General features: G+C 39.1%; 1 protein-coding gene across 3 annotated transcripts in view; it reads left to right on the top strand.

The window, feature by feature from the left end:
• The window catches only part of ATAD1 (ATPase family AAA domain containing 1), a 73,523-nt gene that overhangs the window by 32,507 nt on the left and 16,680 nt on the right, over nt 1-24,336 (top strand). For all 3 annotated transcript variants that reach the window (XM_042909408.1, XM_042909409.1, XM_042909407.1), the window contains exons 3-6: nt 5,037-5,135; nt 7,316-7,436; nt 12,778-12,978; nt 20,984-21,090. In XM_042909408.1, coding sequence (XP_042765342.1) covers nt 5,037-5,135; nt 7,316-7,436; nt 12,778-12,978; nt 20,984-21,090 — 528 coding nt within the window. The remainder of the gene's footprint in view (nt 1-5,036; nt 5,136-7,315; nt 7,437-12,777; nt 12,979-20,983; nt 21,091-24,336) is intronic.

Raw genomic sequence — 24,336 nt, 5'->3', positions numbered from 1 at the left:
GTTACAACTAAACGGGAATGGAGGTTTCGGACCTGCTCAGGTAAATACGTGATCCGTGTTTCATGAGAGAAATTGTGGGTTATGAACATTAGGGCGTAGTTGAAGGAAGCATGAGTTTATCGGGAATTCAGTTGTTTTGTTTTTCTTAACTTCTTGGGCGTTTCTCAGCATCTCGGTAGCAGATAAACTGAGTGGTGGTGCGGAGCCAGCACCGAGAACAGGACTGACCCTGACCGGTACAAGTGTAAGGGGTGTGCTAAGGTTCAACGGAAGACAATGTTGAAATAATGACCTGCGGTCCAGGCCATTTAGGAAGTGCAGTGTTGCCAGGTGGGGGGTAATTAAGTGGGAGTACAGAAAGGAATTAGAGAATTAGGAGCACACCTTGAGGGCAGAGATCAGGTGTGACTGGGGGGGAGGAGGAAGGTATGACTTCCTCAGTCACAAAGGAAGAGCACTGAATTTAACAGGCTAGGCAACATTTGGAGGCTACCTTAATCAGCGGGCCTCGTCCGAGTTTAAAGGCAGTACGGTTATGAGTTGAAAGAAAGGTAACATGATGTAGGTACATTCGCATCAGGAACAGTAACCCAGAAGTAGTCTTAATGTTTGAATTAAACACGATATTTGTAAATAATTTCTAGCCTGAAGCCAGGAAAACGTCCCAGCTTGGTGAAATGTGGAATATTTAATTGGCAATGAGAGAGGAGACCGTTTATACGGAATGGACAGGGATTTCCTGGGCACGCGGCTGCTGCTTGGATTGTATTTAGATGTAGTGGAAGAGTTTTGATAGGTCTGTGTGATGAAAGGGTGGGTCGGGATAATTGGGGCGTAGAAAAAGGAACCCTCTGGGTATGCTGTCCAAGTACAGGAGGAATAACAATGCTTGACCTGTTCTGAGACTATGTCATACTTCTGAAGAATTACACTGTATAGTATTTCTGAGATTGTAGTTTGTCAAAGGCCAGGGAAGACTCACTACTGAGAATTCTTCATACACCTGAACGTTGTGGACTGTGACCTTAGATAAGTTAATGTCTTCTTATTTTTAGTCCTGTCATTGTACTTTAGTCTTCAAAACTTTTAGTTATTTTGAAAGAAATAATAGCTGAAATATTTTGTGAAGGAATGATACACTGAAACCTTAAAAAACAAAAACTGGAACTCTCAAGTGCCAGGTATTTTTTTTTTTTTAAGTTTATTTATTTTGAGAGAGAGAGAGAGAGAGAGAGCACAAGCAGGGGAGGGGCAGAGAGAAAGGGAGAGACAGAGAATCCCAAGCAGGTTCCCCGTTTGTCCGCGCAGAACTGGACTTGACGCTCGAACCCATGAACTGCAAGATGATGACCTGAGCAGAAACGAAGAGTTGGATCCTTAATCCACTGAGCCACCCAAGTGCCCCTCAACTGCCAGGTATTTGTAAGAGCAGCCAGTACATTGAGATAGGAAGTCAGGAGTAAACAGTTGGTGTTGCCTGACTGGCCAAGGTGGAAATGCTGAGGAAAGAGCTCCCGAGAGAGGGATACTCGGGGCGGGGGGTCCGCGGTGTTGTTCACACGCAGGTGCAGTGGAGGGTAGGAAGCCCACTCTTCTTAGGACGTCCAGAGACTGACCGTGAGAGGGGAGACGACTTGTCTCCATGTTAGTCTAGAAAAGGGTGCTTTCAAGAATTTTAATACAAGTGTATAAGAGATTACATCTAAAATATAATTATTCAGACTCTTTGCCGTTTCCCGTGGAAATGTAGTGTTGTGAGCTTTCTGTCTGTCAGTGACTTCCTCTGTCCGCACTTAAATCAGAGTACTTTAGCTGTGACTTTAATAAACAGACCTAAGTTTAATCAGTTAACCTACCTCTGGTTTTTCACCCTTGTTAATGCTCTCTCTAATTTTCTAAAATTAATCTCCCAAAAGAACAACCAATTTTACAAATCTTCCAGAAACTAATGAAAAGTTTCTTTTCTGCTACTCCTTCTCTCCATTTCCTCCTTTCCCATTCTAGGCAAAAATAGTTCACTATTTCCTACTCCACTTCTTAATCTTGTTAATCTTAATCTTCTTAATAGTTTACATGGAGGAAAGAAATGAAATAGCATGAAAGGATAAAAATACTATGAAACAGTTAAAAAGATGACTATACAATAATACGTAAGTTTCCCTCCTACCTCTGACTCCCTTCAACCCCTCACCGACCATTTTTCCTCCACAGAGTGACAACTACTTGGAGAGATTCACTTAAAAACCAAGCAAAAGTTGGTAACTAGAAAATACGATTGTCATTGAGCTGTAAGCGATAAAGCAGTTCATGAACATAAGCCATTTTTAGAGTACAATCATTTTGTTTTTCTTGGTAAAACATTTTAGAAACGGGCTCACTTAAAGTTGTCAAAGCTAGAAACAGTTGGATAACTTCCTCTGGAAGACAGTTTGATGTGTTTAGGGGTACTTTATTTTATTTATTTGTTAACCACGTTCTGGTCTCGCAGATGAGGAATATTAGTGTTTCAGTAGAACAGCTTTGGAATTAGACAGATCAGAGTTTGAACTCTGGTAATGCCAACTCCTAGCTCATAATCTTGGCAATTCTTCTGATTTCTCTGACTCTTGAGTTCCTCATCTGAAAAACGAGCATAGTAATAGCTACTTCTCAGGATGGTTGTACGGGCTGATGGTAAGGAAATGAAAATGAGTTTTGCCCAATAAACATTAATTTTGTTTTCTGTCAGTGTTGTTAATGCAACCTGAAGACATTGTTAAATGGGACTGCTTATATGGGGGGAAAGATTTTAGGTAAATTTGACCACGGCATTTTCTATTTCTATAACATAAACAACATAGTTGATCATTTTTACTTAGGAAATCCCAAACGTAAATAAAGTTTGTTTAAAGCAAGAAGCATTTGTGACCTAGAGTAAAATTTTAAGAGCAGCTAGCTAATGGCGAAAGAGCAGGATGCCTCAACTCGGCACTGTTGACATTTGGGGCCAGATAATTGGGGAGGGGCAGGCTGTACTGTGTCTTTCAGAATGTTAAGCAGCATTCCTGTCTCTGCTGACTACATACCAAGAGCACCCTCCCCGCAAGGTCGTGACAGCCAGAAGTATTCCCAGACCTTGCCAGATGTCCCCTGGGGGGCAGAGTCACCCCTGGTGGAAACTTTTGTTTTACAGCATAGCCTAAAAAGAACACATGTGGGATGGCTGCACATTTATAGAAGCATAATGGAAAAGAATAATTGATGTTATTACAGAGGCTAAAATAGGATACCTTTCATACCTGACACAAAAGATTTAAAATCAGCGAAAGAGAAGATATTTACAAGAAAGAGATTAAAAAACCTGGAAAAGGCTGTTTTCTCCATTGATTTGGTAATTTTACCGGCGGGGGTGGGGGGGGTGGGGGGGCTAAATAGGAAAACGATGTGGTTATTTATTTTAAAAATGCTACATTACTAGGATATGATTTATCCTACTTTATCCACATTTATCCTATGCTCTGAGCAGTCTGTAACTATAGTGCTGTGTGAGATGCATTTCCTTCTAGAGCAGCCATACCCCCTGACCAAAGCAAGATGTTACAAAATCAAAAGTATTTTAGGGGCGCCTGGCTGGTTCACTTGGTGGAGCATGTGACTCTTGATCTCAGGGTGGTGAATTCAGGACCCAAGTTGGACTGCAGCCTACTTAAAAATAAACAAAGTATACAATATATTTTTAAAGCATTTTAGGAAAATGGAACAAAAACAGGTATTTATCAGAGCACTTTTAAATATGTTCATTTAATTGAAATTTGAATGTGTTTTCTGTAGTCTTTTTAAGACTCCTCAGTGCTCACAAACCCCCGTTATAATTGGGGAAAGTAGGGTCATTGGGAGGTGGTTAGAGGGTGGGCTCTGGAGTGGGGCTGCCTGCATGTGTCTGTCGTCTCTTCCATTTGCTGACTTGAACCTGAGGCAGGTTATTTCATCTGAGCTAAACTTTAATTTCCTTTTCTGTGGTGGGGAGAAATTGTACCTACCCCATAGGCTCGCTCGGGGGATTCAGTGAGCTAATCCATTTACAGTATTTTGGCATATGGTTTGGCCCATTCAGTAAATGTTTGTGATTATTATTGATTTTAATTTTAATTGAAATCTTTGTTGTATTGCTAGAACTCGTAGGTTTCAGGTTAGTCTTGTCCAGCTCTAAAAATATATATGCAAATATACTTACAATTTATTTATTTTTTTAAGTGTTTATTTTTGAGAGAGAGAGAGAATGCGAGTGCTCACAGGGGAGGAGCTGAGAGAGAGAGAGAGAGAGAGAGAGAGACAGACAGAGAAAGAGAATCCCAAGCAGGCTCCGAGCTGAGCACGGAGCCTAATTTAGGGCTCAATCCCACAACCACAGCATCACTACCTGAGCTGATACCACAAGTCGGACATTTAACCCACTGAGCCACCCAGGCGCCCCATCATTTAGAATTTAGGAATTATTATCTCTGGTTGCCTAGTCCCAGGAATTGGCTTTAACCAAAAAGGACAGCATCTTCGAACAATTTGGAGTTTGATTGCCGTGGGCACCTGGTGTCGATAACTGGGTAATTTGAAGGAAGTTAAGCATCTGTTTTCAGAAACTTGATTTAAGAAAAGAAACTCCAGTTGTCCATTTTTTAAATGTTTAACTGCTCTGCTCTCATCTGGAGGTTTCACCTGCACCTGTCATGATGGTCTTACTTGAAAGGACATCAAGTTGGACCCTAGAATCTCATTGGAGCAGTGCAAGGCCCTATGTGTATCTCTTCAATCATGTGCCCTAATTTTCTCATTTCCTAGGAGCTGGTTTAAATTGCCCTGGTTTCTGTGCAGTTAGACACTCACCTTTTGTCTTTACCTACAAGCTTACATTGGGGAAAGAGGAGGTCAAGGGGCCTAGAATTTCCCTGGAAAATTCTTGCATGTCTGTTCATGGCTCTTTAGACTTCACAGATAATCTCTTTTGAAGTGCCAGGACCCAAATACCAGACTAAAGGAAGTTGCTTGTTTTTTTGTTCTAGGCAGAAAAATTAATGAAACAGATTGGTGTGAAAAATGTGAAGCTTTCAGAATATGAAATGAGTATTGCAGCTCATCTCGTAGACCCTCTTAACATGCACGTACGTATCTTTAATCTTATTTAAGATCGTTTGGGTCTGGCATTTTGTGTCGGGTCCTGAAGACGAACATATTTGATGATCCTCTAAGAGGAGTCACAGGATCTGGCATAGTTTTGTGCTCACGGATGTGACTGAGTACAGCAAAAGGATACGAGGCAAAATGAGCAAGAAAAGGGGCCTGGAGTGAAGTCTGGAAGAAATCAAGCACAGGCTTCCAAGAGCTTTCTCCCAGTGAAGTCATACGGGCTTCACTTAATTCCTTCAGCAGCAGGTTGTGAGGACAAGTGTGAAGTGCCGTGTCCACCAGGGAAGCTCAGTAGAGACTCCCAGGATTTTAATTGGGACTGGTCATGTAGACCCCCCATCCCAACATCTACCAAAATTCTAGACGTTCAGAGGAGAAACACATGTCCCCCGTAAACCATTTTGTTTGCACAGCGAGGTGTTCTTATTAGGGAATGAAGGAATTCTCCCGAAATTTAAGCCCCCATACTGCAGCCGAAGGCCAGCCTTGCAGGTAGGCCTTTCTAAAGACAACAGCCTGAGGCCTGCCGTGTTAACCTTTTTTGGCACACACTTGTTTAGATAAACTTGTTCTTCTATATATTCACCTTTGTGGCATATAAAACGTACTGCTTTAAGTTATGTGGATATTTGATTTGGAGTTTAAATGTAGATGTTCATATTAAGATACGGTAGGCAACACAAGATTCTGAATTCTAATTTTTTCCATTCATGGCCTTGGCAAATTGTTTCCTCTTTGTGTGTCAGTCCCCTCGTGTAATCCAGGGATGGTGTGATACCTGCTGTACCTACTTCAAAAGGATTATTGGAGGATCAGATTAATGTAATATATAAACTCTAAAATCCTATGTGAATATTTGATAACAGCAGGTATAAATAGGTTTTGTATGACAGATATAAATAAATAGAATAGAATAAGTATGGTATTCCTATCTCCAAATCTAGGAAATAAAAGTCTTCAATGTCTGTTAGTATCTGTGTGCACAGAGATAGATACATGTCCCTAGAGTTAATCCTCCATTTCAATTTAATTTATAAATTTACAGTGGGACTTTTTGTCTCTGTGTTCATTTCTGAGTAAGGCTGTACTAACAGACTCTCTTTTTTGTTATAGTGAAAGTAGGTGCTATTTTTTTTTTTTTTTTTTTTTTTTTCAGATTTGGCTGTGGTTTTTCACCCTTTTTTTTTTTTTTAAGTTGTAGTGAAAGTAAATTTCTTGTAAATATGGCTTCTGACTCACCCCACCTTCAGCCTCTTTACTCTGCCAGGTTAGAGCAAGATTGATTTTTTTTTCCCCCTAGGTTTTTTCAGTTTGTTTTTTTTCTCCTCTCCCCCCTTCACCCCGTCCCCATTTAAAAAAAAAAATTTTTTTTTTTTTTACATTTATTTATTTTTGAGAAACAGAGCACAAGCAGGGGAGGGGCAGGGAGAGAGGGAGACATAGAATCCAAAGTAGGCTCCAGACTCTGAGCTGTCAGCATAGCGCCCGATGTGGGGCTCGAACCCATGAACCATGAGATCATGACCTGAGCCAAAGTCAGATGCTTAACTGACTGAGCCACCCAGGCGCCCTCCGTCCCCATTTTTGAAGTTGAGTCAGAAGGTTTTAAAATACACAAGCTGTGCTTATTTTGACAGTATATATCTCCTGTTTACAAAGATGAAAGTTCTGTTTTGAAAGTTTTATTTTTGATTAATAAAATTCAGAAGTCCAGTGTTGCATGAACCTATTTCCAAAATGTCTACCTGTTGTGTTTGACAGCACCCTATATGAATCAGGGACACTGCTGGTAAGCTTTTCCCCATCAGCTAGCGCTGAGTTCTCTGTCTGAGCTGGTTCTCCAGCTTCTTGGCAGAGTATTCCTTCCTCTTACACGGAGTGAATTCAGCTTATTAGATCCCTGTAGAGTTTTGAGTCCTGGGCCTAGTGCTTTTAATAGTAGGTAGTTGATGATTAATTCCTTTTTGTAATTTCATGGTAATTAAATAATTTCAGTATTGCTGTAAAAAGTCTTTACTAGTATTATATATTAATCTTTTATCATTTACATATAATTATCAGATTAAGGTTTGCCATTTTGTTTTTTTTTTTTTCCTTTTAACTTCATTGAATATATGTAAGTTGTGAAATTCATGTTGACCTTACCTTTTATCAGGTTACTTGGAGTGATATAGCAGGTCTGGATGATGTCATTACGGATCTGAAAGACACAGTCATCTTACCCATCAAAAAGAAGCATTTGTTTGAAAATTCCAGGCTTCTGCAGCCTCCGAAGGGTATGGTAAAAGTTTACATTTGCTAAAGTATTAAAAATGTAGGAAACATTGAAACTTTCTGCCATTATAGAACTGGTATCGCTGAGGTCGGATGTTGAAGAGAATACTGAGATCCAGTGAGCTGTTTTATAAATAGTAGTTTTAAAATAATTGCTCATTCTTCAGCTTCCCAAATTTAGGTAAAACTTTTTCCCTGTGATTACATGTCAAAATAATCCCTTTATTGCAAACTCATTTTTATTACTTCCAAGTAAATAAAAATTGGGAAAATTGAAATTAAAAAATCTGAAGTCATGGTATGGGTTCTTTTGTTTTCAAAGTAAGAACACTTTTTGTTGTCTCATAATTTAGCGATATTGTTTTTTTCTCCTAGTAATCTTCATTATTTTTGGATTGCAGTGGTTTTTTAGAAGAAGTACTGGAGTACAGGTGAACTAGAAATTAAATGCTACTTTTTTTTTTTTTTAATTTTTTTTTTTAACGTTTTTATTTTTGAGACAGAGAGAGACAGAGCATGAACAGGGGAGGGGCAGAGAGAGAGGGAGACGCGGAATCCGAAACAGGCTCCAGGCTCTGAGCTGTCAGCACAGAGCCCGACGCGGGGCTTGAACTCACAGACCGTGAGATCACGACCTGAGCCGAAGTTGGACGCTAAACCGACCAAGCCGCCCAGGCGCCCCTAAATGCTACTTATTTTTAAGGGAAACTTCCTTATTCCTAGTTAGCGATGATTTTAAAAACCTCAGAACTCAAGAATTGGAAACGCTTGCAACTCCTTCCTTACGTGTAATGCTTTTATTGTTGTCCACTCAAATATGAATCACGTCTAAGTGTTATGAAAGGTGATTCAGATGGAGCTTTGGTGACCGTTGGCAGTGAGATAAATACACATGTGTTACCGTGGCTTTCCCATACAGACGCTACAGCAGCGGAAAGAGTGGAAACTGCTCTTTCGTGTATTCCTCACACTAGACAGGTTTACTTTTCCATTGCTCTTCGAGGCTGAAACCAAATTATTAGACACATTAAAAAAAAAAAGATCTTTAGAAATATCAACATAGTGCTGTGTGTAAGTTATGGTTGCTTGTCATCTTATTAATTTTGCAGTTATATCAAAATGCATCAATTTATATTTCAAAAGTAATTGAAGCCGATACCTGTACACTTTCACGAAGTAGGTAATTTTTACTCCTGGTAAATAGAGGGTGATGATGACGTGTTCTTTTCATTAACTAAAACAGCAAAACTGTTCATTAGGTATTTCGTTTTATTTTCTGAAACAACAATACTTCCTTTTTTCCCCCCTAACAAAAAGCATTTAGTTTATTGTGTTTTTAAAAATTTTTTCCCCAGAAGAAAATTGCAGATGATTTATCTGAGCCAAGATCAAAGAGTAAAGTACAAGTTGGCTTATTTAGTTCTTTACCCTCTTCCGGCTGGTTGGTAGTTTGAACAAGAAAGACCTTGTGTGAGTTGTCATCTCCTAGTTTCTTAATTTGTGAATCTAGAAAAGTCAGATGCAGGATGGGGCCCAGTTAGTAGTTGGATGGGAGAAAAGTAAGATGCGTTTTCTGTGCTGTTCGGGAAAGCTCCAGCCCTCGTCAGCGACGCCTAGCCCGGGTAATTGGGTCGCTGTACCAGTTGCACTTGGTTTAAAGCCCCAGTCAATTAACACAGCAGACACCAAATTACAATGGGATACCTCAAAGTTACGTGTATATCTGGTGCTTCTTTGAGAGCATTGTCCAAAACTAGAAGTGGTTTCTGTGTGTATTTCAAAATTTTTAAGTTACCTGACTAGCTCTTGATTATGTAATCTAAAGTTATACTGTTTGAGCCTTTTCAGCCTTGCATTTTTGGAAAGTTTTTTATCAGAAACAAAATTTGAAAAGCCATTGATTTACTTTTTGACCCTCAACATAAATTGGATGTTAGCAGACAGAAGCAGAATGTAAAATCGGTTGTATACCGTAGTTTGTTCCATTTTTGAACTGGAAATAGGTTACATAGGTTAGAGTCGTTGTTTTATTGCCAATTTTATGTTATCCCTGGACAGTTCATTGCTGTCGGGGCTAAAAGTCCGCACTGCCTTACAGACTACGCGAGGATGATTTGAGAATGTCTTCCATAGTAGCACACGAGATCAGCCAATCAGGTGAAGGTAGAAAGTTGGCAGCTGTCATGCCACCAAGTGGTCACAAGGACATGCCATAAAATGTTCATGGTTGCATTAAAAAAATAACCGTGTTTTCTTCCAAACGTTTAGAAATTTACATTTAAAATTCCTATGAATACAGGAATTCTCGCTAGTTCTCGCTAAACTAGCTTCGGTAATCATTATTTTAGCACATAAATTTTATGTTTGTGAATTTTATCATGTTCCATGTTGTGATGTTTCTTGAAAATGTAGGTAACTTAGGAAAAATATATTTTGAGAAGTGATTTTTCTGGGGCCATAAAGGCCTCCATCCCTCCCTCCACCTCCTTGAGTACTTTGTATTTAAATAGACTCAGTTTTTACAGATACTTACTTTTCCACCATTTGGACAATTTTTTTTTATTAAAGCTTGAAAGTCAATAAACTAGTTCAAAAAAGAAAAAAGTTGGTTACTAATAAGGTAATATACTTGTCACTAATCAGGATTATTTCAAATTTAGATCTTTTGTCCCAATTCTTCTTTTCTCCCTCACCCTAAATTTTTTATTTGCATGTAGTACTTACGAACTAAAGCCCTTACTAAAACATCCACATTAAAGAGGGGTTTGAATTTTTAGTCTCTGCAAAGCATGAAGGTAATAATCGTAGTTTTTCGTTTTGTTGAAAATGGTTGTAAAAGTACCAGACTGAGCTCAAAAAAAACTAGTTAAAAGACTGCAAAACTAATAACTGAAGCCGGATGCCTCGCATTCATCGTGGGACCATTCATGTATCACTCTTCCTAAGAACGAACAGGGTAGTGTTCATCCCACAAAGGATATAGAGAAGATGGCCCTTCAAACAGTGTTACTGCTAGACTCGATAACATGCCAGGTGAGACAACGTGAGTCTTAGTGAAGCAACGTGCAGAAGTGGGGATAAAGCAGCCAAGTGGGTGACTGGAAAGCTGACACCTCCATAGCTACCACCCGAGTCGGGAAGTGAACACTCCCTGCTCATACGTGCACCTCCCCGCCATGTCTGTCCTCCGGAAGATTATGAAATCCCAAAGCTTTCAACGCATGTTGAGTTTCATACTCTGTAAACAAACAAAACAAAACTGTAAAAAAGCTGCCTAATTAATAACACTAATTGTAATTCCTGAAGAAAAATATAGGAAAAACTTAATCCTGCTAAGGAGTGCCAAAACGAAACTATCAGGAATAGAGGACTCAAAGTGGTGAATGAATACTTGGAATCAAAGAGGACATTCTAAGGACACTTGCCTCGGTTTGTGAGGTGTGCGGTAGCAGCACAGTCAACAAGATACGAGGACTTTTGCATCAGAAGTTTGCTCAGAAAACCCTAAGATTCAAATAATATGCATATAAAAGTTTGTTTGTGGATCTGCATTCCATATTAAATTGTATGATCAAAATAATAAATGTCGTAATAATTCAGGCATCTGCAGTCACCCCGTATGTTTTCAGTTTAATGTGAATTAAATGGCATCAGGCCACTGCTCTGTGGTGTTCACATGTGCCATCCAAAGGACAAAGTATCGATAGGGGACTCAAATTATAAATGACTTAACTACATTTTTTACACCTGAATGGACTTAGTTAAAAATTGCAAAGGGATGTACTGGCAAAGCTTATTGACTTAAATTTTAAAATGGCTTCAGAAAAGTAAGATGACTAAACTTCATTAATTCTTAAAGAATTATGAAGACCCCTAGAAAAATCTGTGCGTGCCCGAGGAAAAGTTTGTGTGCCTGAACGTTACTTTGAAGAGATTGATGTGAAAAATATTTGTTTTATGGACTCAAGCTTCTCATTAAAAAGAAAAAAATGAAAATTTAGGCAGGGTGGGATTTTAATACAAAATATTTACTTTTCTTATATTTTTGTATTTTTTTAATGTTTATTATTCTTGAGAGAGAGACCGCGCACGCACGTGAGCGGGGGAGGGGCAGAGAGAGAGGAGGACACGGAACTCCAAGCAGGCTCCAGAACTGAGCTGTCAGCACAGAGCCCGATGCGGGGTTCAGACCCATGAGCTGTGAGATCGTGACCTGAGCCGAAGTCGGATGCATAACCGACTGAGCCACCCAGGCGCCCCTATATTTTATTTTTATTGCATAATAATATTTTGGAAATCCCCAAAGTCTCTTCATATTACCCTAATATGCCACCTGTAAATATTGTCTTTTTAAGTGCTATGACATGGGAAAAGTAGAGAAGCTGTGAATTAAGCAAATATTTTAAGTCTGCAGGTTATAATATTCGTCAGGCCCGTCTACAGATAATCTATAGCCAGGAACATAATTTTACTATTAACGTAGACAATGTTACTTAATTTTAGTTGCGAAACAGTTGGTGATGATTCCCAAAATGCCCAAGGCCTCGACCAGTTTAGAAATCTCCTGTTAAAAGAATTACCTTAAGTTGTATTAAGCGGCAGACTGCTGTCTGTGGAGACGGTAGGTGAAGGATTCAGTTTTATTCCTTGGAGAGTAAAACAAAAGTGACTGGCAGCTTTTGTCCTTTGGAAGAAGAGATCATTATCTGTTTGGAAGAAGGCATGTGCCCTTTTGGATAAAACTTAAGTCTCAGTAACATCAAAACGGTGTTTGCTGCAGCCTGTTTTTGTTGTTGTTGTTTAATGTTTATTTTTGAGAAAGAGAAACAGAGCGCAAGTGGGGGAGGGGCAGAGAGAGAGACGGAGACACGGACTCCAAAGCAAGCTCCAGGCTCTGAGCTGTCAGCACAGAGCCTGATGTGAGGCTTGAACTTATAAACCGTGAGATCGTGACCTGAGCTGAAGTTGGACACCCAACCGGCTGAGCCACCCAGGTGCCCCTCCTGCAGCCCGTTTTGAAGAAGTTCTCAGTTTTCTCTGGGCTGTTCTAATGGGCTGTAGTGCTCTGTGAGCTTGTGAAGGTGGAGGGCATTGGACCATTTCGTCAACCATGGATCGAGTGGCGTGAGTTTGGATGTCAAGGGGATCCTGAACTAGACCTTTGCGTGAAGGGAGAAGGCACAAGCATGCTGTAATTTTATAGCCGTCACTGACACTGAACTTAGGAAGTGGCGCCTTCCTTTCCTACTATTAACATGTTGGGGAAAATTTTAGTGTGGGCCGAATTAGTGTGTTGATTATCACATAAAAACGTAAATAATAAAATGACGTGTTAATTTCCAGGAGTTCTTCTGTATGGGCCTCCAGGCTGTGGTAAAACATTGATTGCCAAGGCTACAGCCAAAGAAGCAGGCTGTCGATTTATTAACCTTCAGCCTTCAACGCTGACGGATAAGTGGTACGGAGAGTCTCAGAAACTGGCTGCTGCGGTCTTCTCCCTTGCCATAAAGCTACAGCCTTCCATCATTTTTATAGATGAAATAGGTATGCGACTTTTCTGTGTGAGCATTTGATAACGCCATTTTTAAGGGTGGTATTTAGATGACCAGATTTCGTTTTCAACATTTATTAGGGCAAATTAGTAATACAAAAGAGATCACCAACACCCTTACATGCTATGTATAATTTATTCCGGAATGAACCATAGTGTGTTCATTCCGCTGCTCGATAGTAGTTTCCTGTCTTCTCCGTGTCACAAACATCACGCGGTGGACATCTGTGTACGTGTTTCGTCATGTTCCTGTGCTTGTCCAGGCCACATGCCCAGAAGTTGAACTGTTAGGTTGTGTGACGTGTCTGTCTTCGGCCTCACTAGGATTACCAGTTGTTAAAAGTGGTTTTACCTGTTTTCACTCTCTCCGTTATATAGGTTCCCTGCATACCCCTAAAATTTATTTTTTCAGATATTATCATTGATTGATTGATTTTTTTTTTTTTTTTTTTTGTCAAAGTAAAGAACATGAATTATCACTGTTTCGTGTTTCCCTGCATTGCTAGTAAATTTGGGCATCTCTTACCATGCTGACTAGTCATTGAGTTTCCTTGCTTATAAATTGTCAGTTTTTCTTTAGGGTTATTTGCATTTTCTTGGTAATTCTTTGTTGATATTTATTATGATCACAAATATTTTCTAGACTGGCTTTTCACTTTATGATAATTTCTTTTACAGAAATTTAAATTTAAATTTAGTTGTATATATCTTTTTATTATGATTTATACTTTTTGTGTCTGGCTTACAAATTTCTTCCCTACCCCCATAAATATCCCTCTTTTCAAAATATATATTGTGAAGTAGGAATCTAATTTCATTCTTTTCCATATAGACAGCCAATTTATAAAATAGATTATCTTTCCCTATTTGTTCATGACTTTTATGTTAGTATACTTTTTCTGTATTTTATGGATCATCGGTATTTTTGGTTCTGCTCCTGGTATGGTAAGTCATAATAAAGCTATGGTGATTGAAACTATAGCTTTGAATTAGTTATACTATTATAGGTAATGTGATAGACTATACAGAACTATAGAGAGAAAAATGGTATAGATATATAATTCTTTGGTTACTTGTCTGTCTTGTGTGTCTCATCAGTTTATTACAGCTATTTTGGAGTTTTGGTGTGAATTTTGCATAAAAGTGCTTATAGCTAGATTTAAAAAAATTTTAATCTAAGACACTTTAACCAGGAGGTGTGGTCAGTCTACCTTTATTTCGATAGCTCATGTATTTAGATTTATTTCTGCCACATTACGTGTGCTTTTTTATTTACCAATCTAGTGGACTTTTCTCACTTTATCCCCTTTTCCCTGCTACAGGTTTAGAAGTAACATATTCTTTTTCTTTAGTGAAACATTTAGAATACCTACTTGCCTTAAAAGTCCAGGCTAATCATTTCTGCCCTCCTCCCAAATAATCACAGGGACCTTAGAACTCGTGAACACTAATCATTCCACTCATTACTTACATGTTAACATTTGCTCTTATTTTACAGCCTCCATAGTGGTTGTTGTTTCTGTACTGGCAGTATTTTTTAGAGACCACGTCTGCCAGTTGCTTGCTCACTGTTGCTTCTTTACAAAGCTGCCTTTTCTGGATTTAATTCCCTTCACTGAAGTCTATCGGAGTTCTTTCAGCAAAGATCATGAATACAGTAAATTCTGTCTTTGGGTGAAAATGTGTTAATTCTACCTTCACTCTTAAATGATAACAGAATTATTTTTCTTCAGCATTTTGAAGCTACAAGTCCATTGTCTTCCAGTCTTTCTTGTTGCTTTCAAGAATTCTGCTTATAGTCAAATATTGCTTTGTAAGTAATTTTATCTTTTCTCTCTAGTGTTATTAGATTTTTATCTTGTTCTCCTGTTTGATTATGGTTTTTCCAGGTCTGTATTTATTTTTATTATCCCACTGAGACTTACTGTGGTTCTTAATCTGATGATTCGTGGTTTTCATTCCAGAAAATTTCTCAGCCACTGCGTATCTTTGATTGTGGCGAGACTTCCATTTTATATGTAAATATAAATATATACATATATTTATATTTATATATGTATCTACCCTCTCTACTTAATTTTGAGTCATTGCCACATCGAGTTCTCCCATATTTCATCAGTTCTAAAATATACCATTTTGTTATTTACATGTTAACCTTTCTGAAGTTGGGGCAACATGTTATAATTTAATTGGCAGAGTTTTTTCTTTGAGTATTATAACTTACTTGGCAACATTTAAAACTTTGTTGATACATAAAATAATGATACAACTTAAACATCAATCTTTAAGTTTTAAAAAGCAGTTCTTTGCTTGGCTATGTTAACCTCACAGCCATTGGGTTTGTATTCTGTTGATTACATTTGAACTTTAGAAGTTCTATTTGGTTCTTTTTTAAATTTCCCTTTTTTCACTGTAGTTGCTCTTCTGTTTGAATTTCAGTCCCTTTTATGTCTTGGGTTTTTTTTGGTTTTGTTTTTGTTTTTTAAGTTATTTATCTTGGGAGAGACAGAGACACCATGAGTGGGGGAGGGTCAGAGAGAGAGGAAAGAGAGAATCCCAAGCAGGCTGTGCTGTCAGTGGGGCTCAAACCCACAAACCGTGAGGTCACGACCTGAGCCAAAACCAAGAGTTGGATGCTTAACCCAACTGAGCCACCCAGGCACCACCCCCTCTTATGTCTCAGTTTTAAGCATACTGTTTTTATATATAGTTTTTTTGGATTGTTCTGTTGTCTGAAATTCTGCTTCTCCTTTGTATTGTTGAGTGTTTCATACTAACTTGTTTCCTTGGCTCATTTCTAACATTAGGTAGCCTACAGCTTGTTTTAAATTTTTTTTTTTTTTTTAACGTTTATTTATTTTTGAGACAGAGAGAGACAGAGCATGAACAGGGGAGGGGCAGAGAGAGAGGGAGACACAGAATCTGAAACAGGCTCCAGGCTCTGAGCTGTCAGCACAGAGCCCGACGCGGGGCTCGAACCCACGGAGCGCGAGATCGTGACCTGAGCCGAAGTCGGCCGCTTAACCGACTGAGCCACCCAGGAGCCCCCTTTTTTTTTTTTTTTAATTTTTTTTTTTTTAACGTTTATTTATTTTTGAGACAGAGAGAGCACAGCTTGTTTTTATAGGAGAATTCTGTGTTGCCTAAGAACAGAGTGCTTTTCCTACCTTCCACTTAGAGCCTGTGTGTGGAGTCTGATCATTCAGGGCTAATTTTTATGATAATTTCTCAGTGTGGATGTTCCTAGACTGAATGACAGCACAAATCCAGTCTTCGTGCCTGAGGGAGAGCCCCTGTGACCTTAGTTTTTTATTTTTCAGGGGAGACCTGTTTACCCCCAGAGCCCAGACAAGACAGACTTGGTCTTTAACTCCCTGTAGTAGTGAGCAGGATTTTTTTTCTTGTCTACACTTTCTGTGAGTGTACATCCTTTTGAGCAGCTTGGTTTCAGCGTGGACATGAACGCCGAGGCGGTACACGCGTCCTTGCCTCCCTGCCGTGTCCACGAGTGCACGTGTCCACAGTTGGCACAGACACCTCATGCTCCCACCACATATTTCCTGAATTCTGACGGTTGTTTTTCTCTCTTTCTTACAATCTCAGATATTCGTTAAGCTGTTTTTTTTTTTTAAACTGGGCTCTGTTATTTAGAACCGTTTTAAGTTTACAGAAGCAGAACGTAGAAAGTTTCCATACACACATCCCCTACACACACAGTTTTCCTATTATCAGTGCTTTGCATTCGTGTGATACATTTGTTATCATTGATGAGCCTGTATTGCTACATTATTAATCACTAAAGTCCGTAGTTTATATTAAGGGTCATTCTTTGTGTTTACAGGCTTTGACTAATGCACAATGTCATGTATCTACCATTACTGTATCAGACAGAATAGTTTCACTGCCCTGAAAACCCCCTGTGCCCCACCTGTTCATCCTAAACTCCTAAAGTCCCAGCAGCCACTAGTCTTTTTACTATCTTGCCTTTTACAGAATATTGTAATTGGAATCATACAGTATGTAGCCTTTTCAGACTGGCTTCTTTCACTTAGCAATATGCATTTAAGGCTCCTCTGTGTCTTTGTGGCTTAGTAGCTCATTTCTTTTTATGGCTGAGTAATACTCCCATCGTGTGGTTGTACCACGGTTTGTTTATCCATTCATCTGTTGAGGGACATCTTGGTTGCTTCCAGTTTGGGGCGATTGTGAATAAAGCTGCTAACAACAGTGATGTGCAAGATTTTGCGTGGACATACATTTTCAGCTCAATTGGGTAAATGCCTGGGAGCGCGTTTGCTGGATCCTACAGTGAAACTCTAGCTTTGTATACCAAACTGACTTTCAAGATGGCTCTGTGATTTTGCAGTTCCACTGGCAACGAATGAGCAGTCCTCTTGCTCAGCATCCTGTCCATCACTTGATATTATCAGTGTTTTGCAATTTAGCCATCCTAGCAAGCATGTAGCGAGCGGTATCTCATTGTCATTTAAAGTTACAGTTCCCTAACGACATATGACGTTGAGCATCTTTTCACGTGTTTATTTGCCATCCATGTATCTTTGAAGTGTGTGTTCAGGTCTTTGGCCCATTTTTTAATTGGGTTGTTTTCTTATTATTTAATTTTATGTTCTTTGTATATTTTGGATACACGCTTTTTATCAGGGAAGTATTTTGAAAATCTTTTGTCCTAGTCTGTGGCTTATATTTACTCTCTCTCTTCCCTCTCTCTCTCTGTCTCTCTCTCTCTCTCTCTCTCTCTCTCTCTCGCTGTCTCTTTTTTTAAATGTTTATTTTTGAGATAGAGCATGAGTGGGGGAGGGGCATAGAGAAAGCGCCACAGAATTCAAGGCAGGCTCCAGGCTCTGAGCTGTCACCACAGGGCCTGACCCACAGCTGGAACCCACAAACCATGAGATCATGACCTGAGCAGAAGTCAGATGCTCAACCAACTGAGCCTCCCAGGCACCCTGGCTTATCTCTTCTCTTACCAGTGTCTTCCACAGGGAAGAATTTTTAATTTTGTTTTTCTTTATTGAGCATTTAAAACATTTTTTTAGCTTGTTTTATTTTTTATTTTTTTAAGTTTACATCAAAACTAGTTAGCATCTAGTGCAACAATGATTTCAGGAGTAGATTCCTTAGTTCCCCTTACCCATTTAGCCCATCCCCCCTCCCACAACCCCTCCAGTAACCCTTAGTTTGTTCTCCATATTTTTGAGTCTCTTCTGTTTTGTCCCCCTCCCTGTTTTTATATTATTTTTGTTTCCCTTCCCTTATGTTCATCTGTTTTGTCTCTTAAAGTCCTCATAGGAGTGAAGTTATATGATTTTTGTCTTTCTCTGACTAATTTAGCATAGTACCCTCCAGTTCCATCCACGTAGTTGCAAATGGCAAGATTTCATTCTTTCTGATTGCTGAGTAATACTCCTTTGTGTGTGTGTGTGTGTGTGTGTGTGTGTGTGTGTGTGTGTTTGTGTGTATACCACATCTTCTTTATCCATTCATCCATCAATGGACATTTGGGCCCTTTCCATACTTTGGTTATTGTCAGTAGTGCTGCTGTAAACATGGGGGTACATGTGTCCCTTCGAAACAGCACACCTGTATCCCTTGGATAAATACCTAGTAGTGCAATTGCTGGGTCGTAGGGTAGCTCTATTTTTAGTTTTTTGAGGAACCTCCATACTGTTTTCCAGAGTGGCTGCCCCAGCTTGCATTCCCACCAACAATGCAAAAGAGATCCTCTCTCTCCGCATCCTCGCCAACATCTGTTGTTGCCTGAGTTGTTAATGTGAGCCATTCTGACAGGTGCCAGGTGGTATCTCATTGTGGTTTTGATTTGCATTTCCCTGATGATGAGTGATGTGGAGCATTTTTTCATGTGCCGGTTGGCCATCTGGATGTCTTCTTTGGAGAAGTGTCTATTCATGTCTTTTGCCCATGTCTTCACTGGATTATTTGTTTTTTGGCTGTTGAGTTTGATAAGTTCTTTATAGATTTTGGATACTAACCCTTTATCTGATCTGTCATTTGCAAATATCTTCTCCCATTCTGTCAGTTGCCTTTTAGTTTTGCTGATTGTTTCCTTCTCTGTGCAGAAGCTTTTATTTTGATGAGGTCCCAGTAGTTCATTTTTGAGCATTTTTAAATTTTAATAATGCCCAACTTAACTATTTTTTTTTTGGATCGATTATGCTTTTGGTGTTGTATGTAAAAACTCATCACCAAACCCAGGGTCACGTAGATTTTCTCCTATGTTATCTTTGGACGTTTTGCAGTTTTGTGTTTTAGATCTAGAATCAATTTTCAGTTAATGGTTGTGCACAGTATAAGGTCTTTGTCTAGATAGATTTTTAGCACATGGGTGTTCAGTTCTAGCACCATTTGTCAGGTATGCATTAACTTTAAAAATATTTTTTTCCCAACTTTTTTGTTAGTATTTACATGTATGTCTTTTTCCATCCTTTGCAACATTCTGAGCTCTTAGATTTAAAGTGTCTCTTGTAAGCAGCACACATTTGGGTTTCCTAACTGTCCAGTCTGATTTCCTAACCACCTTTGTAGGTACTCTAAGACCATTTACATTTAACATTTTTTCTTTAATTTTTCTTCTATGTTTATTTACTTTTGAGAGAGAGAGAGACAGACAGAGCGCAAGTAGGGACAGGGCAGAGAGAGAGGGAGACACAGGTTCCCAAGCAGGATCCAGGCTCACAGAGCCTGACGCAGGGCTTGAACCCGTGAACTGTGAGATCATGACCTGAGCTGAAGTTGGACGCTTAACCGTCTGGGCCACCCAGGCGCCCCTACATTTAACATTTGATGTAATTACTAATATAGTTAGGTTATTTATACTTATCCGGCATTTTAAGTTTTTTATATTATTTCAAGCAGCTGTTTTTCCAGAATCAACTTCTTAGTAATGAAGGTGATTTAGGAATAATTGATAGCAGAATTATGGTGTTTAGCTGGCAGCTGTACTGACACATATTATCTTTAAAAAGAAGCAATTTAAAAATGACTACATTTTCTACCTCCAGAATAGATGGGTTAGTTTTGTACCTAGTCCAACAGTGGGACGGATTGTATGAAACTGAAACTACAAAAGAAAATACAGAATGTGTATTTGTCATCCGAAGACCCTGTAAAAAAAAATTTTTTTTTAAGTTTGGACCAAAGCATTTCTGTGTAACTCACACGTATGATTGTAGTTTCAGTGCTAAAATGCTAGTTATTTGAAGGAATAGAAGACAAAGCACTTGAAATAGGATTATACTAGAAAATCTAGGACTTATGCCTGTCTTTTTTTCATAATTAGGATGTACTGTTCCTCCTACCCCTCTTTAAAAGCATTTCATGTTCTTTGTAGATAATTGGGAAGACAGCAAATAGTTCAAGAGAACATTTAAATTGTCCTCAAGTCTGTCACTGAGAGATAACTAAAGCGATTAGCATTCTGTTGTATTTTCTTGCTGGCTTCTTTACATTGTGTCACGTATATGCACATGCCTACGAGCATGTGTGTTCGAAACCATTTTCTGTCCTGCATTTCCCACGGAATGGTGTTTTGACATTTTTCCAATGCCATTTTTCTTTATTTCCAGGAAAAGCGTGTGAAGAAAAAGAGTGTGACCCACAATTAGGAATACATAGGATGCACATAACCTGGGATGTTAGGGCCAAAGCATACAGACCTTCCTCCAAGACACCACTTGATCCATATCTTCTAATTACCCGATCCTGTACTTCTTTACATATGTTGGCATTAATGTATTGATAGGAAAGAATTGAAGATTGGGAGTTGATTGCGTTTTAATTTCTTAATTATTTGCCAAAATTGTTGTATCAGACCAATGTATGAAAAGGCATAGTTGAACTCTTTGTCTTGTACTCTTTCACAAATTTGTTAGCTTTTGATTTTTTGGTTAATGATTTGAAGTTTTATGATGAGTAAATAATTCAAATTAGTTTCTAAGGTTGAGGACTTCTTCCTTCTAGATTCCTTTCTGCGAAACCGTTCAAGTTCTGACCATGAAGCTACCGCCATGATGAAAGCTCAGTTTATGAGTCTGTGGGATGGATTGGATACTGACCACAGCTGTCAGGTGTGTGAAAGAAATCTGCCTTGAGCCAGTGGTGGTGGTGGGTGCTGATGGGGGTGGGGGGCAGCAGTGGGTGCTGGTGGCAGTGGCAACGGGTGTGGGGGTTGGCGGTGGTAGTAGGAGAAAATTTAGTGGGCTACTTCTTAGGCTTTTTTAGAGAAGTTTTTTGTTGTTGGTTCAGTCATTTGTTAGTAAAACTTTATCAATTCATTTAATAATTTATTTCATATTTCACTGATACAAAATGTTTAATACTTAGTTTTATGGGCCTAGAACAAATTTTTTTTAACTTTTTGGTTGGTTTTATTTATTTTTATTTATTTTTTATTAATTTTATTATTTTTTTAATTTACATCCAAATGAGCATATAGTGCACCGGTGATATCAGGAGGAAATTCCTTAGTGCCCCTTACCCATTTAACCCATCCCCCCTCCCACGACCCCTCCAGTAACCCTCTGTTTGTTCTCCGTATTTAAGAGTCTCTCCTGTTTTGTCCCCCTCCCTGTTTTTATTATTATTTTTGTTTCCCTTCCCTTATGTTCATCTGTTTTGTCTCTTTTTTTTTTTTTTTTTTTTTTTTGTTTTGTTTTGTCTCTTAAAGTCCTCATAGGAGTGAAGTCCTATGATATTTTTCTTTCTCTGACTAATTTCACTAGGTATAATACCCTCCAGTTCCATCCACGTAGCTGCAAATGGCAAGATTTCATTTTGATTGCCGAGTAATACTCCATTGTGTATATATACACCACATTTTCTTTATCCAGTTATCCATCGATGGCTCTTTTCATACTTTGGCTATTGTTGATAGTGCTGCTATAAACATGGGGGTGCATGCGTCCCTTTGAAACAGCACACCTGTATCCCGTGGAGAAATGCCTAGTTGTGCAGTTGCTGGGTTGTAGGGTCGTTCTATTTTTAGTTTTTTGAGGAACCTCCATACTGTTTTCCAGAGGGGCTGCACCAGCTTGCATTCCCACCAGCAGTGCAAAAGAGATCCTCTTTCTCCGCATCCTCGCCAACATCTGTTGTTGCCTGAGTTGTTAATGTGAGCCATTCTGACAGGTGCCAGGTGGTATCTCATTGTGGTTTTGATGTGTATTTCCCTGATGATGAGTGATGTGAGCATTTTTTCATGTGTCGGTTGGCCATCTGGGTATCTTCTTTGGAGAAGTGTCTATTCATGTCTTTTGCCCATGTCTTCACTGGATTATTTGTTTTTTGGCTGTTGAGTTTGATAAGTTCTTTATAGATTTTGGATACTAACCCTTTATCTGATCTGTCATTTGCAAATATCTTCTCCCATTCTGTCAGTTGCCTTTTAGTTTTGCTGATTGTTTCCTTCGCTGTGCAGAAGCTTTTATTTTGATGAGGTCCCAGTAGTTCATTTTTGCTTTTGTTTCCCTTGCCTTCGGAGACATGTTGAGTAAGAAGTTGCTGTGGCTGAGGTCAAAGAGGTTTTTGCCTGCTTCCTCCTTGAGGATTTTGATGGCTTCCTGTCTTAGATTTAGGTCTTTCATCCATTTTGACTTTGTTTTTGTGTATGGTGTAAGAAAGGGGTCCAGGTTCATTCTTCTGCATGTCGCTGTTCAGTTTTCCCAGCACCACTTGCTGAAGAGACTGTCTTTATTCCATTGGATATTCTTTCCTGCATTGTCAAAGATTAGTTGGCCATACGATTGTGCGTCCATTTCTAGGTTCTCTATTCTGTTCCATTGATCTGAGTGTCTGTTCTTATGCCAGTACCATACTGTCTTGATGATGACAGCTTTGTAGTATAGCTTGAAGTCTGGGATTGTGATGCCTCCTGCTTCAGTTTTCTTTTTCAAGATTGCTTTGGCTATTTGGGGTCTTTTCTGGTTCCATACAAATTTTAGGATTATTTGTTCTAGCTCTCTGAAGAATGCTGGTGTTACTTTGATAGGGATTGCATTGAATATGTAGATTGCTTTGGGTGGTATCGACATTTTAACAATATTTGTTCTTCCTATCCAGGAGCATGGAATCTTTTTCCATTTTCTGTGTGTCTTCAATTTCTTTCATAAGCTTTTTATGGTTTTCAGTGTATAGATTTTTCATGTCGTTGGTTAGATTTATTCCTAGGTATTTTATGGGTTTTGGTGTAATTGTAAATGGGATCGATTCCTTGATTTCTCTTTCTGTTGCTTCATTGTTGGTTTATAGGAATGCAACCAATTTATCCTGCAACTTTGCTGAGTTCATGAATCAGTTCTAGCAGTTTTTTGGTGGAATCTTGTGGGTTTTCCATATAGAGTATCATGTCATCTGTGAAGAGTGAAAGTTTGACCTCCTTCTGGCCGATTCGGATCCCTTTTATTTCTTTGTGTTGTCTGATTCCAGAGGCTAAGACTTCCTATACTATGTTGAATAACAGTGGCGAGAGTGGACATCCCTGTCTTGTTCCTGACCTTAGGGGGAAAGCTCTCAGTTTTTCCCCATTGAGGATGATATTAGCGTTGGGTCTTTCTTATATGGCTTTTATGATCTCGAGGTTGATCTTTCTATCCCTACTTTCTTGAGGGTTTTTATCAAGAAAGGATGCTGTATTTTGTCAAATGCTTTCTCTGCATCTATTGAGAGGATCATATGGTTCTTGTCCTTTCTTTTTTTAAAAAATTTTTATTAATGTTTATTTTATTTTTGACAGAGACAGAGCATGAGTGGGGGAGCATGAGTGGGGGAGTGGGGGAGAGAGAGAGGGAGACACAGAATCCAAAGCAGGCTCCAGGCTCTGAGCTGTCAGCACAGAGCTCGATGCGGGGCTCAAACTCACAGATTGTAAGATCATGACCTGAGCCAAAGTCGGACGCTCAACTGACTGAGCCACCCAGGTGCCCCAGTTCTTTTCCTTTCTTTTATTGATGTGATGAATCATGTTAATGGTTTTGCGGATATCGAACTAGCCCCACATCCCAGGTATAAATCCCACTTGGTCATGGTGAATAATTTTTTTGATGTATTGTTGGAGCCGGTTGGCTAATAATCTTGTTGAGGATTTTTGCCTCCATGTTCATCAGGGAAGTCGGTCTTTAGTTCTCCTTTTTTAGCGGGGTCTCTGTCTGGTTTTGGAATCAAGGTAATGCTGGCTTCATGTTTGGTAGAATTCCCCTGGAAAGCCGTGTGGGCCTGGACTCTTGTTTTTTGGGAGATTTTTGATTACTAATTCGATTTCCTTACTGGTTATGGGTCTGTTCAAATTTTCTATTTCTTTCTGTTTCACTATTGGTAGG

This window comes from Panthera leo, chromosome D2 (genome assembly GCF_018350215.1).
Source record: "Panthera leo isolate Ple1 chromosome D2, P.leo_Ple1_pat1.1, whole genome shotgun sequence".
NCBI lineage: Eukaryota > Metazoa > Chordata > Mammalia > Carnivora > Felidae > Panthera > Panthera leo.
The sequence above is the reverse complement of the archived record's forward strand: the minus strand, read 5'-3'. Positions and strand labels throughout refer to the sequence as shown.